Source organism: Chamaea fasciata, unplaced genomic scaffold (genome assembly GCF_029207755.1).
Source record: "Chamaea fasciata isolate MVZ Bird 193981 ecotype frontalis unplaced genomic scaffold, bChaFas1.0.hap1 SCAF_3, whole genome shotgun sequence".
Classification (NCBI taxonomy): Eukaryota; Metazoa; Chordata; class Aves; order Passeriformes; family Sylviidae; genus Chamaea; species Chamaea fasciata.
The window spans coordinates 11,485,296-11,503,806 of NW_027094088.1; the positions used below are offsets into that span (position 1 = coordinate 11,485,296).

Genomic DNA, 18,511 nt, shown 5'->3' on the forward strand with positions numbered 1-18,511 from the left:
TAACAGCACCAGGATGTGAGAATTGAACTTCCGTGGAAAACCCTAAATGGTTACTTCAAAATGAGCGAATGCTGTTCATGCAGCTCAAAGTACTTTTGAGCATTTAGCTTCTACAGCCAATATGAAAATGCAGCGTGAAAATAAAAGATAGGGTTTGAAGACAGCAGCCAAGGAAACACCTAGTGCTGTTCTCCATGTTTACAGTTTCTGGAAGGATTTTCCTCTCAGAGAAAGGGAGCCTCACTCCCCCTTCACATAATTCCTTCTGCATGTTTGGCAGCCTCATGTTCTATGGCCTGGCAGTACCTGGTGCAGTTGAAGCTGTGCCACTTTGTATGATTTTCTTCAGGGTGCCCAGCTCCTGGACAGCAGCAAGCAGGCCTGCTGAGAACAGCCTGGCATAGATCTCCACAGATCCATGCACGGGTCGCCCGTGCCCTTCCTTAGTGAAAACTGAATCCTACCTGCATTCTGGCACTACGAATAAACATTCCTTTGTGACTACAATTCACCTAAATCCCCTGTCCTTTTTGTCCCACACGCAAGTACTGCCATAAAACCCACTCTCCCAACTTCTTCTTGCCAAAGAGCCCTAATCATGTCTGCTGGGGGCTTTTCCTCCGTCATGGTGCCCAAGACCCTTGTGCAGAGCAAGCAAATTGTCCCATTTGACAAGTCCTTAAAATGCTGGAAACAAAGCTATTGAACAAAAAATAACAAAGTGGTTTTGAGCTCTGCCTGGATGACTGTGCCTGTGAGGTTTCTCTGCTCATCTCTCATTAAAACATGCCCTGCCTTTGTGCACTGCTCCCCAGGCCTGACCCTGTGCTGCCCTCACCTCACTGCCACCGTTAGTGCCACAGGACTAAGACACAACCAGCATCTTCAGCAGGTTGTGGCTGACAACGAGTTCATTAATACACAATTACAAAATCCCAAGTAAAAGCCACTCACAGCTCATTTGCAAAATAAGCTCCTTAAGTATTTTAGAATAGTGGGTCAAATTTTTATGCATTTATGTTAGATTTGATTTTCATTGATGCCAAATGAAGCTTTCATGAAGCACTTTTATCTCATATTAAAGGCACAATGCCAGTGAGCATCCGTTTGGTTGCCAAGTATCAGGAGACCCCTTTAATTATCTGTTTTGCGCTTAAGGTGCAGCAGAGGGAGATTCCACCACTCCATGGACATGTTCCCTAACTTGGCAACTGCCTTGACGCTGCCTTCAGCTCAGGAGGACACCAAAGGGGTCACTGGCTGGTTGCATTTCTCCTTTGTGAAGCAGTGTGGAGGGAGGACTGATGACCAGTAAATCTATAAACTTGAAAAGAAAAAAAGCTTCAGACCTCTCTCCTCACCCCTCTCTTATCTGCTGCTAGGGCAAAAATAATGAAAATAATCTGAAGTCCTTCCAGCAAGCAGGAGGGGCAGAAGCATGGACGTCATGTCATACAGCATGGTATCCCTTCAGGGCACACCACTGGAATTTGCTTTCTTTTTCCTTCAGGAGAAGACTCCCCACAAGAAAGAGCTTTGCTCTTGGGGACTCAAATTCTAGTTGACTTTTTGAGACGCAGCCAGATGGGAAATGAATAAATATTGCAGAAACTCCTTCCTGAAGTGGATTCCAAATCTAGTGAGTAATGCCATTCAACTCACAGGTAATGCGTCTTTGGTTCCTACGTTTTTTCCTGCACTGGCATAGTAGAACTGCACTGTTAGGCCCCTCTGCTCAGGAACACACTGGCTGCAGGCCCAGGTGCAAGGAGAGCACCCACTGCATGGCACAAGGCAACTGGAAGGGAGGGCAATGTGTGCCCATTGCTTCACCTCCTTCAAGAGCCCAGGTACTGAGGCAGAGCAGTGGTCAATCCTTCCTCTGGTTGTGGGTCAAGTCCTGCAGCTTTTAATCCCACTGAACTCATACCCAAATCAATGGAACTTTTCTCCGGACAAAAGGAAATGTTGTTTCTCTCATTATTCCCATTAGCCGTTCAGCCACTCCCAGGTGCACAACTGGAAGGGGTGAATTTGTCAAGTTTGCTGATCTCAGGGGCCTGTTGTTAAAGCTAATTTGAGAATGGCACTGGCACATTCTGGCCAGGAAATCCGGTACCATGGGGCTAACTTTCAGCTCTTACAGTGAACGCAAATCAGTGAGGAAATTCACTGCTATGTGCAGTCTCTAATTATTTAAAAGATAATTTGCATGCTACACAGAAATAAATTAGCTCCCAGGTGACTGCTGTTCCACTGTGTCCATTCCTGGAACAAGATGCCATGCTGGGAAATCTAAATGCAGACCAAAAGATTAAAACACTGCACCTTCTTGCCTTGGAGGAAGGCTCTTCCCAAAAGAGAGGCATAAAGAAGAGAGAAGGGGAACGGATGTTTCAAACTATCAAGTTTACAAGCTTAACTAGCACATGACATTTTCACAGTCTATATTTTCTTTTCACTAAGGGTACTTCACATCTTGCCAGTAGACATGGTTGCAAGTGTAACATGTACTAGTTTAAAAGGAAGGTTATGAAAGCCAAAAAGAGGAACTCAGTCCTAACATCAGGTTTATGTTCATGTGGGATCCTTACAGACCACATGAACAAGGCCCAAAACTGTTGTTCTTTTATCACACACATAAAAATCAGTGAATGCATTTTCCTATTCTGTACCAAAAACAACCAGGCATCACTTTTTCTCTACATAAAAGTCTCAGGATAACTCACAAGAGATGCTAAACCATTTTTCAGTGTGATGGTTTTCTAACAGTCTTCTCATGACTTGGTTTTAATAGTGTCTATTGCACACTGCACACACATGTATGCACATTTTATGTGACACTGTACTGTGGGGATGTAGATGTGTTGTAGATGTAATATATTATGAGAGTACATTATACTGCCAGCCTTCCTCCACTGCTCCACATCCTCCTGAAAGCAGCAAATTCCTGTGCCAGCTTGTTGTGTGACAGGACTGCTCAATGGGGATGCCAGGCAGTTTACCTGTTACACCTGCTGGAGAATGCTCCCTCCTCACAGGACGGACATGTGTAACAGAAACACCAAGCTGGGATGAATGGGAGTGCATGTGTGTGTGCGTAAGTGCCACAAGAACCACACAAGCAAGGATTAAAGAGGAGCATATGTTCACTGCTGCAGAGCAACATACGGGATTTCATTCACATGATCAAAGAGCAAGAAGAGAAAGAACAAACCTATCTAAAGATAAGGTAGAAAGAAGACTGAAAACAACTGAAGGCAGTAAAACAACCAGATAAGAAAAACCTGGCAACTGTAATTGAGGAATTCTGCCACAGGTTAATGAGAGGTGAGATAAAATAATGAGGCAAAAGGTCCCAAACAACATCATTGTCTAAAGGCTGTAAAAAACAAGTCCAAAATTAGTTCATAATCACTAATTAAGGAGAGCTGAAGGGATGTGATGAGGCCCTGATATGTGGTGTTCCTCTGTGCAGCACACCAGCGATCTTTTGGTTGAGGTCAGGAAAATACTGCTACCTGTACTGCAGGCTGAAATCCCAAAGCAGGATGATTTATTCTTCCAGATGCTGCTACTGGTGTGAAACTTGCTGGTGCATCTAACAGAGTGGCCCTGATGACACCTCAGCGTGGTTCACAGAAAAGGTGAGCTCACAATACATGCGCACACTGTAATGCCCCAGAAAGTACGGATGGTACCTTGCAACAACCTGACTAAGGAGTTCTTCCAGTGCTCCAAATTATGATCAGCATGAGCCATGACAGGGAGAGGAAATCACCTGCTATCTTAGCCCATCTCTCAATGTACTTGTGTCAGCCTCCTTCAGTTCCTCCGTAACACTCACTGACAGTGTGCTGTTCAGGTGAACTTTACATCTGCTGTGCCCCATTCCTCTCTTGTAAAACCACCCCAACATTTGCTATAAATTGTAACCAAGCCCTGTGGCAGCAATAATTCACAAGCATCTTCTGGACCACAGTACAACCTTCACAGCAAACTTTTACAAGCTCTAAATAATAGAGTTTAACCTGAAAATGTTGCTACAATTTGTGCCTTTCTTCTAATCACTTGTAAATAGAACAAAATCAAACCTGGAAATGTTTCAGGCACCACTATCATCTTTGTATCACAATAAAAACTGATGAGTTGTTCCTGAGCCTGGCCTTCTGTCTCTACCTGGCTGATGGAGTAGTGAAGTACTGCCATACATCTGTGACAGTTTATGTTCCAAAGCACCATTCACGAGGGATTTCTTCAAATGAAAATCAAAAGCAAAGAAACATTCTCTCAGAGGAGATGGCACATAACCAGAACTAACCAGGCACTTCAGACTCTCTCACCAGATAAAAATAGGCGAGCTGTTAAGCCTGACTATCACCATGAGTTATTTAAAATCTCCCTACAAACCTTTGGCTTAAAATTTTGATTCAAATCAACAAAAATACTTTTAAAACCAACTTTTGAACATGAGTTTTCAGTAATAAAGGATTGTTCAGGTTCAGCTTAATGATTAACCTATTGAATATTCTAAACAAAAGTGATAAACACACTGAAATGCTCATTCAGATGAAAGACAGTCAAGTAAACCATTGTTCCTCCTCTAAGTAAATCTCAGACACACAGCTCTTTCCAGGAAGGTCTTCAGGACTTGAATTTTTACTGAATTTTGCTAAATAATGGAAAATATTTAGTTTCTGGACCAGCTTTAAAAAATATGGCCCCTTTTAAGTCTGTTTTTCTACCTTCTGTTCCAAGGGAAAACAGCCAAAAGACAAAGCATAATAAGATAAATCTTAAATTCTGCCAGAAGGTAGATATTGTGCACAACGATGAGCTCCTCTCACCTGTAGAGGTCTGTGAGCTGCCCGGCCCTCCAGCGGTAATACAGGTCATTGAGCAGGCGCTCATGCTGTCCGTACAAGCAGATGTAGTTGGAGACAGGGAAGGAATCCTTAGAAAAGCATGTGATGCTGTCCACCATATTGTATCTGCTGAAATGCATTCTGAAGTAATTCCCGTGACTGACCTCCCCAGTTACAATCTCCATCCCCTGGAACAGAAAACACCAGGAAAGCTGTGGAGATGGAAGAACACCTGACCTGGCACACGTACAGGGTCAGTGAGGGCTTCCCAGCCCATAGCTCTCATTGCTTAATATGCACAACCCTTCTGTTAAAATCGAGAGACCACTCCTGGCACAGCGGGTCATCAGGCACGTTGCTGTGGCTTGGACGCAGATTTTCTGTGTGGTTTGGTTACTGCCCACACTACTGTGCTGCACCAGCTGGGTGCCATTGCAGACACCTGGGGGACCCAGGCCCCCCGGCTGTGCTGGCAGCGTGACACAGGATCCATAGGGACCTGTGACCTCCTGGAGAAGCAGCTGGAGTCAGGAGGGATGCCCTGGGGAATCCCAAACAACACTGGATAGCTCTGTTTGGGTAACTCAGTTGGACTTAGTCCAGCCTCCCTTATGACACAGCACACACATGGCCTATCACACTTACCATCAATAAAACAATACCAATATTGAATGCTCATGCTCAAACTGTAGCATTTAGCTTCATCTACTTAAATCAATCATAGACAAAAATGTAAAAATTTTTCAAACCTCACATTGCAGTGGGATGTTCAAATAGCTTGAAGCTATTTTTTCCAGCTGTATTCTGTCACCATTTTATACATTTCTACAATTTGTTGCTAGGCTACAGGAACCTTTAGTATTTCCACATCTAAGCTAGTACCTTTCACTAGCTTCTCTTACTTCTTTCTTAAAAAATTCTTTTAGGGTTTACACGAAGTTTCTGGAGCGGCTTTAAAAAATATGGTCCCTTTTCAGGTAATCAGCAGGTAGAGTGGCAGCAAAAGAATTCTAATCATATTCTAGCAATTTGGAGTAAAAAAAACAATTTCTCTCTCTGATAGTCCTTTCTGCTCTCCATTACATGCTGCTTTGGATAGCTCATCCTGGATCTGAAAAGCAAACTAAGCCATGCTTTGATTCCTCTCCCTAAACCATTTTCTTTTTAAAATGCCCATTTGTTTCATTGCTGTCCAGGTTTTTAAATAAACACTGAAGTAGCTTTTCAAAAGCTGCTCTTTAAATCAACCGCAAAAATGGGCTGGATGCAGAAATTCCCAAGGAAAAAGGTACAATCTATGTGAAAGAGGATCTTGCCTAGTTGGAAAGTCCTCTCTGGCTTTAAAAGACATTAATCTAGTCCTTTTCTTGCCTCAAGTCAGGTTCTCCAGTAAGAGAAACATCTCCCTGTTTGTATCCTGGGACAATCTCCCATGTAGCCCAGCATGGGAAGTACTTCCCCCTGTGCCCTGTTTCAAGACAACTCTCACAGCTGCAGAACTTGCTATTTTCTAGCGGCACAGCGCATCTCTTCCACAATACTTCCTGTTCTTCTAGAAATCAGCTGAATTTCCCTGCCAGACTGCCATCATCTGTTTGCACTTGCAGCACCATACTGCAGGGAGCAAAGAGGCTCATCACGAAGGCTGAAAGCATGAAATGCTGCTAATGCTGTCCTGTGTCCTCTGCATGGAAACCAGGCATCTTTGGAGAAAGCCAAATACTAGGAAGTGTGGAAAGAAACACCCAAGAGGTTCAGTTAGTTCTGTGACTGCTCCTGGTTGTCTCTCCAGCTGCACCTGGTGTGTATGGTGCCTCCAGACCCAACTACCCTAAACAGGAACAATTTTTCAAACAAACAGGGGGGGTGAAAAAAGAAAAGTTCCATTATTTAACTTACATGATTACACGGGTCATGTTCTACATTCAAGGGCATGGGGATGTCAGGCTTGGAAATGTGCAAGTAGTTATAACCTCCAGGAAGAACACCACCTACCATAAATGAAAATATAACATTTATTAAGTCATTAACAATGAAGAAAATAATGTATTTGTTTGTCCTCCTTCTGCCATCATCTTTTTCCAGTACATAATGAGCCTTGAGTGCTGTACTGCGATGAGATGGCACCTGAGGTGGATGCACCTGCCTCTACTGTAGAAGAGCAAAAATACCAGAGAGGGAATGGAAGTGTGACAGAAATCCAGCAGGACATACCTTGAACTTTACACCATCGGTATATGGGGATGAGTCTGTCTGAGCCTTCTGGTGGCTTGGAATTGGGTTGAGGGGTTGGATCAAAGAGACTCAGCATGGAAACAGCAAGCTCAATGCCAATCTCCTTGGAGTTGAAGTTGCTATGTGTCAATTCATCCCTAAAATATCTCCTGGAGAACTTTGTCAGAGGATCTGCAGCCCTGATGCTGGCATCATTGGTGTGGAATTTGGCATCAATCACAACTCTTCCATCAAAAACAAGGCCAGCATCATTGACGGCCTTAAAAGTTTCATAATCCAGTGTCCTGTAGGCAAAACTAAAAAATGCCTAAAAAGAGATGTAAATAAGTGAAGATAATTGCATATTACTTACTTGCTGATTTCATAGAACACAGACTTTATTCTGAATGCTATTTAAAAAAAAAAAAAAGAATGTGAAATACAGTGTGATTTTAGCAACACTATCACAACAGAGAGGTCCTTCTGATCCAGCATTTACAGCTACCAAAGTTAAAACTAAGACAGCAGAAAGAAGAATTACTAAACTAGACTCATCTGCTTCTGGTTATTACATAGTTTAAAAACCTACAACATTTGTCACATCAAAGAGCCTGAGTGACTGTGCATATTTTCTGGGTCAGTCTGAGCATGGAACATAGACCTGAACCTTTTATGAAGTTTGTTTTCTTTCAAATGCTGATGCCAACCTGAAACCCCAAAGAACAGAAAAGCACAATGTACTTGGAATTCAGCAGGATAATTGTGCATTACAAGTGTTTTCCCAACTGTTGAGCCTGTTTACCAACAAACTGAGTTACTTTGGCTAACAGGCACAAGGAGAGTCAATGAATTGGAAAGATCAGAAATTAAACTTTTTCAGAGGAAATGTCATCCTCATTCCAGCTATAGCAGTGGAATTTCAGTCAGCGGAAGCTGCAGAGGCCAAGGATCCTAAATCCATAAATTCCTGCTCTAAGTCTCAAAAAAAAAAAAAAAAAAAAAAAAAAAAAAAAAAAAAAAAAAAAGTGATAATTCTCTCCTTTTGTCTTCTCATGGCATGGGCACAGTCCCTCTCCTGGGACACAAGGAAGCAGAGCTCCTCTCCCCCCACAGAAGCTGGGGCAGCATGACCAGCACTAATAAAGCAGGTGGTGCTGGAAGCAGGCAGCAGACGTGGGAGAAACAACCATGAGCAGTGTCCTCAAAGCTTTCTCTGGCAAAGGATAAACTGAGAGCTGGCAGAACACAGTCCCCGAAAAAGTGTAAGACAAGAGTGCCCACTGCACACAGAGGGGTGAAAGGATTAAGAATGACAAGGCTGAGAGGTGTTTTGAACAAGACCACAGTCTGCAAAGGGCCCAGATGAAGACTGACTGTCTCATTGCTTCAAGGATTTGTGAAGTCTTTGAGCCCTCACACAGAACTTTTCTCACCATCAGTGCCCTCAGCTTTTAAAACCATCAGACAACATGTTGCTGCCCGTCCAGCAATAAATATTCCTTTACAGGCTGAGGAAAGAGTGGAAGAGTCTCAGATGAGCACATTTTCCCTTGCTGCCTTCATCCTGAACAGCCCAAGCCTTAATTGTGCCAGGCTAAAGCAGCATCTGTAATCTGTCCTTCCCTTAGCGCCACCTCAGGACAAATCTATGACCAGGGTAAAGGTGTTACCCAGCTGTATCCTCTAAGAGCTTTCTTGGGGACTAAAGGCAAGTGTCAGAGACTTGACTGGCTGACAGGAAAGGCACAGGGAGCTGGAAATTTTAGCAACACTAGCATAAGCAGAGATGCGGCAGTAGAGAAGCCAGAGCCCCTGGGCTTGTTCATATATCAACCAAGTGATGAACTATGCATATCTAAGGGAATTTTGACCATTTCAGAGAGCCAAAAATCAAGGAAGCTTGGCCCATGAGTGCAAGAGGACCACACAGCCCGGCTGACAGGCAGGACAGTGTCACCAGAGCGGAGGGCTGCAAGCTCCAAGCGGGAGCCACCTGTCAGCCTGGGCAGAAGGGAGGGAGGAGGGAGGCTGCTGCTTCAGGGAAAGAAGACATTTTCTCCTGTTGTTTTTATCATCCAGGACTCAACAAATTAAGTCCCCAAGAACTGCCAATCAACAGCTGATACTGGCTGAAATCCCAAAAGGCTCAGAGCTGCTGCAGAGATGATTCCTGCAGAGCCTGGTCTCTCCTGAGTGCAGCTGCCTTCCTGGTGTAGCTGCTCTCCAGAGCCCGCTCCTCCTCTGAGTCCAGCCTCCCAGGCGGCTGGAAGCACATACAGGAGCCTTGCACGGCAACTGAACTAGTTTTGGAGAATACAAAGACCTTGACATCACAAATAATTGCAGGTCTTTCATCTTAGGGGCTGTGAAAGAGAGATCTGCACAGGGAAGGACCACAGATGGAGGAAGGATAAGCATGGGGCACAAACGGGCAGAAGAAAGAAACCCCAAGGCAAGGGGCATCTGAAAGAAAAGTGCAGGCCACACAGACAAGATGGGGGAGAAAAGAGGAAGGGCTGAAGGGGAGCTGGTCAGTGGATACCAAGTTGCAAAAACAAGAACCACATTGAGACCTTTGTGGAAGAATAAAAATAGAGAGATTTCAAGGAGAAAGGAGAGAACTTTAAAAGATGCATAGGAGTAGAGAGTGGGAAGAATGCCGCTACTGATAGGGAGACCAAAGTCAGAAGACTGCTATGGATACAAGTGCTGTGTCAGATCTTCACACCAATCACAAAGGGCTTAACTATCCCTATGTGAAAAAGAAAAGGGCTGCAGAGCAGGGGGCTAGCAGGGACCCTGACACCTGGGGAGCTCTCTGGGAGAGGCACAGGGCTCACCCTCCCTCTCCATAGTAACACCACCAGCTGCACAGAGGAGGGCACGCACAGCAGGGAGTGAGGAGGGGCTTGGTGGCTCCCTATGGATGCAGGTTTTGAAGTGACTTATTCCTGTGAATAAGCCCAAAGGAAAACAGAACTATGCTGACCCTTAGGAAAGGCTAGAACCTGCCCCCAGTCTCAGAGCAGAGCCACACCTGTGAACATGCCGACAGCTTCCGTAAGATATTGGTACTAGAAGTGAAAAAAACCCTGCAATCTAATGTAGAGCGAAAGGAACCTGCTTAAAATATGTTTTCATTAACTTACATACTATCCCACTGTTTTTGGCTTCTACTATGACAATCAAATGCACATAACTACAGACAGGAGTAACACATTTAAATAAAAAATGGATTTCTGGAATTACTTTGAAAATTAATTAAGAGTATTTGTAACTCAGCAGTGAATGATTACTTGTGTGTGAGGTGTCTTATATACATTTTAATCCAAATCAGTCAGGGCATTAACAATAGGTTTATTTGGATTTTTAAATAAACAATCGTTGAGACTAACAAGTGAATGTTCAATCTTCTAGAGACAATGAGGAAACAGATGAATCTGTGAGGGAGCAGGTAAATTTGATGGCTTTTGTGTTAAAAAACCAGACTGAAGGAAAGGTGCAGGAAGTGTGCACTTACTGAGCACTGCAGGTGGAGTGGGTTTGTGGCAGTGGTAAAGGAAGCCCGGGTGATGCAGCCGTGGTCACCCTGGCCCCACTGTGCCAGGACACTGTCCGGGTGCACGGCCACGCCCACCTCTGACAGGGCCTCCCCCACCGTGCGCTCCAGGGTGGCATCAGTGAGGCAGGGACTGGCAGAACTGAACGGAGCCTGCACGACATGGATGCGGGAGCCATCAATCCCAAGAGATAAGAGGGTCTCTACCGTGGTGTAAATGTCAATTGTGTTCCCATAGACAATGACATTCCCTAAGAGGAAAAAAAAGAGGGAAAGATTTCTAAGACATACAATGAAAACCTTATTAGTATAACTCAGATGATAATAACATGAAATTGCTCTCTTTGACCCTCTTATTTCTCTGATGCTATGAAGCAAACAAAGTTACCTAGCAACAGCAGCTAAGATAATTTAGTGGAGAATCTGTACAAAACATCCCACAAAGTAGGCAAGTACTTAACATAGAAGTATGATCTTCATCCTGACCCCATAATCTAAAATTATTTTGATTGAAAAGCCTCTATAGGTAAAAAAAAAATAATTCACCTTTTTTTTTTTTTGTTCTCTCCTCTTTCCCTAATTTTGCTCATTCAAAGGACTGATGGAGGGGGGAGCAGAGAGAATCCAATTCCATACAACATGCAAAAAAACCCCATAAACCATAGAAAGACCAAGTTACAGAAAACAAGTCCTTGTGCCACATGGAGGTCACCAGTGCTGCTACTCCTTTCTGCCCAAGGCTGATCTCCAGAGAATGGGGATGGCCCAGCAGAGGTACCTGTCCCTGGCGGTGGGGAGAGCTCAGCACCACTCTGAAAGCAGCTGTACATGGCACAATGCCCAGCCCAGAGCCAGTTCCATCCCTGCTCACTGCTGGGAGCTCAGCGAGCTGCAGGCAGCCATCCATCCAAGCAGCTGCCAGAAGAGCAGCATGTAAGAACTGCTGCACCTTCTGCAGAGCATTAGCATCAGCACAGAAACTACTCCTGAATCCAGCTCCATCCTCCTACCCTGGGCAAAGAGAGCTCACACGTGATTCACCCCTCCTGTCTGGCACTGCAGAGCTGCAGGGCAGGCCCCTGCTCATTGTCCTGAACTGGTGCCACTTCAAATGGCACATTCAGAGCTGAGCAGGAACACGAGGAAGGGAGGGTCTGTTCTGTGCGAGCACAACGGGACTCCCCAGCCTAAGGGCTAAAGCCCTCCTGGCAATAAGAGAGGCAGAGCTGGGAGGCAGCAGAGCAGCTGTGTGTTTTATCTCTGGTTCATAGGCTGGTTTCATATAAAACACACCAACATTCCTCTGAGCAGGACTGAGACGAGCTCCCCTCCTCCCCATGCCTTCTGCCCCCCTACTTGGAACAGGAAGTATTTGTCTGCTCTGTGATCCAATAAGCCTTTGAGCAACCCTGGCAAAACAGTGCAGCTCACGTAGGGAACTCCTCTCCCGGGGCTAAGGACCCTCACCCAAGGACCGGAGCCCAGCCCTGTAGGCTCTGTGTGCACCACACGCCCTGCAGCCCTGCCGCACTCAGATGTACCAGCCCAGAGTGAATGGCGGGGTCCAGACAGAGCCAGGATCACCTCCACCTGCCTGCCCGTGTCCACATCAGCTTCTCTGTTTCAGATCTGACCTGAGAGCAGAAGGATGCTTCAAAAGCACCTTCCCAGTGCTTTCACATTCCTCACTCGGGCAGTGCTGCAACCAACTCACACATTTATCTTGGCAGTGGCACTTCCATCTTGCTTGAGGTGACAGCATCCCCTATGCTCTGAACTGTACTATTTCATCGGCTAAACTAATCCCACTGGACCATGTTTTACTGCATGAAATGCAGGGCAATACTAAACTGAGCATGCACACAACCCTAGCTCCCAAGAATATTAATGATAAAAATGTTAACAGATATTCTACTATTCCCCTTTAACTACAAGGGGAATATTTTATTCACCCCTATCAGTTTGGCTATTTGTAGCTGCCAAAGAAACATCTCTCTTCATAGCTTCATACCAGAGAAAAAACTTGCCCCATGAGTATACTGCACATCAATGACAGAAAACATGTTTTTACTGTTCACAGCAATAACCTGAGGGACAGAATCATTTTACCTGCAAATGTATCAATTTGAAAACAAGAAAGAGATCCTATTACTTCCATAAATATCATATAGAATACAGGAATGCTCCAGTGTGTCCATCACTGACCTGACTTCCCAAGACAGAAGCTATCTCATATCTTGTGCCCACCAGGGCACCTGTCTGCAGCTGCACTGGCCTCAGGAGAGTGCCAAAAGAGAAGACAGATGTAAGCCTGACTGTTTTTTTCCTGCTGTAGCAGGAATGAAAGAAGCAGCCCAACAGAACTCGTGAGTAAAGACCAGCTTTGCTTTACTCATTTTTATTAATGCCACATACTGACAAGTGCAGGCCAGGACTTGGTGTGCAGGTGCCAACAGCCATGTGCTACACTTACATGTTTTCAAATTGCAGGGAGTGAAAGGTATGAGGAGTGAAGAGGATGCCATGGCTGTGGCTGGAGAAGGAGGATGGAGGAGGTCTTTCCTGAGGCACAACCCAGCAAAGCTCCATTCTGACTACAGGGCAAGGCTGAGCTTCACCCTTGGGCAGCACAGCCTCCTCAGAGAGCAGCTCAGTTCCTGCATTAGACACTGGCATTTGGGGAAATGGACAAGATCAGTCCATGAGAGTCCTACACTTCTCAAGGAAAATTAAAATTCTGTTTTATATGGTAATATTAAACACAGCTGCATTAGAACAGGGAAAGCAATGCTCCTTTACTGACCTCTTGTAAATCAACAATTTACTGCTTCTGCTTATTACAATATTAGTGGCTTTTTAGATGACGGTGCTAGTAGTCTAGGAATTGCAGATATTCATTATGGACTGAAATTATGTCCACTGAACAGAGAGCAGTTCCTCAGGATGCTTTTATTATTTAACTACATGAAAATGTATGTATCTGTGAGTAAACATAATAACCTTCTACAGAAAAAACAGCCATAAATAAAGATCATTACAGTAGTTTTATCATTTATTACCTGAATGTCAGCATCCTGCTACAGAGCAGACTCATTAATTTTCCACAAGTAGAAGCACAAGATTTCAGTGACCCTAATGTGACCTGAATCTTTGCAGTTTGCAAAAACTAAAAGAGAAACCCAGTATGAAATAAAGCATTGGTGGCTCCAGTCGGTGGTTCATACACTGGAATTTTAATGCAAGAGTATTCCTACAAACACGCTTTTAATAGAGCAGTAAATTATGCTTAGGTGAAGAGAAAAAATAATTGCTCCATTTTGGGCCATTAAAGCAGTTTTGTTCCTTACTTTACCTCCAACTTACTTTTATTTTCATGGAAAGTGCAGAGCTAATAGAAGATGAATTTCAATTAGTCCCAATTACAGCCGTAATAGGTTCCATGCATTAGGTGGCTGGGTTTCATCAGTGAAGCCACAGTGGCAGCCATGGGGCCAGTGCTCGCCCTGCTCCCAAGCCCTCAGCAGCAGAAAGCCCTCCCAGAGCCCTGGCACAACTGTCAAGACTGGAGGAACAATGTTTATAAGAAACACAGCTGGGCAAAGAAGCAGGGTGAGGAATAAGAGAAACAGATCAGTGTAGAAAGATCTCTCCAGCTGGGCACTCTGCACAGCAATAGAGAATGTGATGGGAAGAGCAAGGAGAGGGAACTGAAGCCAGAGCAGGGGAAAAGCAGAAGGCGTCAGATCTCTCCTAGACCACATCTCCGAAAGTCCCTCCAGACCAACCTCATTGGTGGTGTGAGTTTACCTTCTCTAAGCATGAAGCCAGGCCAGGGCCTCATTAAGAGATGCAGCTCCACCCTGCAGCCAAGGCCAGCAGCAATAGCAAAGTGAAGATGAACGTCCCGTGACTTGAGCACTGCTGCTGGAGAAGGTGCACTCATGCCAAGGCAGGTGAGACACCATAGTTGTGCCATTAGCTGCAGAGTGACTGATCCTACCGGCACCATGCATCCCAGCCAGTGGCTGCTCCTGGGCGCATCCCTGTGCAGGGGCGCCAGAGCACATTCCAGGACTGGGCACACAGGGACTATGAACAACTAGCAGGGGCAAACAGAAAAAGCTAACACCCTCATCTGTCTATGCAAAGTCAGCTGCTGTAGCAGCTGGACACCAGGTAAGGCCCTATGGGCAGGGCTGGTACCAGCTGGAGGACAGGTAGAGCCAGACCGCTCCAGAGGCCAGGAAGCTGACTGAAAAACACTGCCATGTTTATGGACCCCTGTGCTGACCACAGCAAGACCTGGAGGATGATAAAGCAACTTCCAACGTTTTTTAGAACTTCCCTAAAGGACTGCCAAGCAGGTCGGAACCTTGCACCACATCAAATCACTGCCAATTTTCATTACACTCCACAAACAAGGCATGTAAAACACATCTTCAGGAAAGTCCTGCTCTTGCACTCTGCCAACAGGAATTCCCCACAAAGACAGCTTTCTTGCTCTGAACTCTCCTGAGTCAGAGCCAGCAGGAACTGACATTTCACAAACTCATTGATTCTTTGGTCTCTGTTTCTCCAGTTCAAAGTTGACTCAGAAACCTGGATGGTCCCAGGTATTTTCCACACCCCACATACAGTGGATGAACTAGTGAACGTACAAAAAGAGCACACATGACAAGGCTGAGGACAGGGGTGGTGCACATCGGCATAAGTGTCTGATTTTAAGGGTTAAAAAGTACCAGGAACTTGCAGTTCTATGTGAAAATCTGTAACTGATGCAACTGAATACAATGCTGACAGACACTCCCTAATTTATACTTATTTTCTTTGTGTTATGCCACAAGTCTAGATATTTTTCTACACAGTAGAAAACCACATCAACTAACTAAATTATTATATCATTGGCTGATTAATAACTCCGGACAGATTTCATTTGGGACTCATTTGGTTTTATATAATAACTGCAGATAATTAATCTATCTCAAACCTTTCTTTCCCAGTTAAATATGCTGGTTGTCAAAAATAACAAAAATTTTAAAATTAATCTGGAAAACAAAGCACAGCAGATGAAAGACTCTGTTAGAATTCATCAGGTGCCAATTATACCAGGGAATAAAGGAAATAATAAGCCTAAAAAACATTCTGTTAGTGCGTGTGCTAATGAAGCCCCTTACCTCTGGAGCTGACGAGGTTTTCCTTCAGCCAGTATGCTGCCTCCAAGCAGTCCTGGGTGTCATTGAGAGTGAAGTGATTGGAAGGGACTTTCTCCATGAATCTCTGTGGCCACTGACTTGTGACTTCACTGATATCTGCTCCCGTAGGAGCCAAGGCCTGGAGGAATGAGTGGGAGAGTGTATATATGGCACAGACCTTGGAGATGTTAAAACACAATGACAGTCTCAGTTCGGCTACCCAAGGGATGCGGTCCTGGCATATCCCCACCCTTTGTCACACTCAGCAGCAGCAAACACACCCATGGCCACAGGGAACAAGGATCCCACCAATCAGAGTGTACCTGTGTGTGCATATATTCCCTATTTCCTGTGGCATGTGGGTGATTACCTCAAACAGCACTGCCAGTGCAAGTGGAGGCACATGGAAAATGCCAGGGACTGCACAGCAAACAGCAGAAATATCCCAACACACAGCAGAGGATCTCAGCAGCTCTCTTGAAATGGCCCTTGGGAAGTATTTGTGAAGCCAGACTGTCTCCACCTTTTTTCAGCAAAAATCAACCTTCTACAATGACAGATTTTATCCCAAAGAAAGGGATCAAAACCTGCTTGATGGTTCCAATGTGAAGATTCAGTAACATGTTCACTGTGTAATGCTGCTTTACAATAACAAACTCAATCAGAGTTGTACAAAGCAAAAAAGGAATCTTGTCTCTAACTTCCTCAGCATCACTGAGCCACATCCTGAACCCTGTCCTCACTGCCAGATGGATCAACTGAAATAGTGCTGGGTCATATAAAACCAGGCATGACACCAAAGGATCTTACTCAACAAGTAAATCTTTAAATCATCACACATAATGTTTTACTAAGCATTAATTTGACTGCTTACCAAATAAGGAACAACTTATAAGAAGGATGGACTAGAGCTCTGTGTAATAAAACAGAAGCCACTAATTTTCTTATCCTTTTGTATAGCTTGAAAATGAGAATAGATGATGATGAGATTTCTTCTCAAAGGCAGATAAAACCTGCCTTTTCCCTTGCTATCTTTATCTTTCTCCCCCACTGCAGTTACTTGCCAAAAATTATTTTGCAAATCAGAGTTACCTCCAAATACCTATTCCTAGGAGCACTTCTACAGCCCACACTTCAGCTTTTGTTTCATCCCTGCTGAGCAATGCTCGCAGGCTGCTGTTTAAGTGTGGCTCTTCTCTGAGAAGGGATCCCAAACCACACAGTCTGCTGCACATAGGCAGTCAGACACTGCTGCGGGACATGGTACAGCACTGCAAAGCTGCAGACATTGCTCATATCCATCTCCTGATTTTAAAGGCGAAATGCCTTGCTCACAACTCCTACCCCAAACCACCTAGGTAAGGCAAAGCCCTGCAACAAGGAGGCTGTACCAAGCTGCCTGACGGCCTCATCGGGATACAGGAGCCAGAAGCCATCCTGACCAGGGAGTCTGAGTGGAAGCTGACCCTGTGGGGATGGAGCTCAGCTTGATTCCACATCTTTCATGCAGCTAAGGGTCTGCATCAATCTCACTGGAAACTCAGTTGTGTGCTACAATACCAAGCTGCACCAGAGACATGCCTAGGCATGACCACCACGTGAGATGAGTAATTAAGTTGATAAGGAATTCTCTCTGCTTCCAAAACTAGGTCAAATGGTGTTAGACCAGCTGGAGTTAAGTCTCCTGTGGCTGGGATCACATGTCAGCTGAGCCTGCTCCGTAGCAAGTTTAATGGTTATGGCGGCAAAAACACTGGCAGCTTTGTCTCCTGCCCAACCCTGAGCAGCAAACTGCTGGTGGGAAACTCTGCCCGACCCTCTGCTCCTCCAGCTTCAGCAGCAGCACCAACACAGCCCACCTGCTGCACTACAGGGCTGCAAAGTGCTGGTAAGGCTGCTGGTAAGCAAACCCTGGCTAAGGCTGCTCTGCCTGATCTCAGTAACACAACTCACTGTAGAAAACCTGTGAATACTGTGCTGGTTCATTCTGCACACATCTCACCTGGTAGCTCTGTACCATGCACAGAACCAGGTAGTCATATGGCACTTTCTTCTCCTTGGAAACAACAACATATTTGGCACTGCGGTTTATGCCCGTCATTTTACCAACCACAACATTAACCCAGGAACAAAATGACATCTGGGCATAATCTTCATCATTAAAACAGTAGCTGCAAAAAAAGAGTATCTGTAAGCGGCATTTCGGCAACTGACAGCAGGCATTAATTAGACATCTAGTGAGCTCAGCCCAGGCCCCTAGTGGTTCCACCTGCTCCCTTGCTGTGAATTTACTGCAGTCTGTGGTAAACGATTGGACATTAGGAAATACTCAGTTACAAATTGACAACTTTTTGCTGAAAATAAACAAGCCCTTTCAGCACTGGCCCTCACAATCATCTAATTTAAGAACAAAGTCAGAAATCTATGTTTTATCCTGCTTTTCCTTTGCAGGCTGATGTGAGGTAGAAGCTTTTGAACCTGCAAAGAAAATAATTCAACAGTCCAATTCTTTCTCCAAGACAAGACTTCTTCATTCAGCTTTTCCCCAACTTTCCTTCCTTTGCTATTCAGCTTCACCAGTCATAGCTACAGTGAGATACAAAAGCAGGGAATGCACCTACCATTTTAGCATCCATATTCCAAAGTATTAGTCCAAGAAGTTTAAAAATAAATAGAAGCTA

General features: G+C 44.8%; 1 protein-coding gene across 1 annotated transcript in view; it reads right to left on the reverse strand.

Moving 5' to 3' along the window:
• The window catches only part of CFAP61 (cilia and flagella associated protein 61), a 97,776-nt gene that overhangs the window by 16,968 nt on the left and 62,297 nt on the right, over positions 1 to 18,511 (reverse strand). The window contains 6 exon segments of the mRNA XM_066178011.1: positions 4,848 to 5,053; positions 6,765 to 6,856; positions 7,080 to 7,407; positions 10,600 to 10,889; positions 15,813 to 15,969; positions 17,833 to 18,001. Coding sequence (XP_066034108.1) covers positions 4,848 to 5,053; positions 6,765 to 6,856; positions 7,080 to 7,407; positions 10,600 to 10,889; positions 15,813 to 15,969; positions 17,833 to 18,001 — 1,242 coding nt within the window.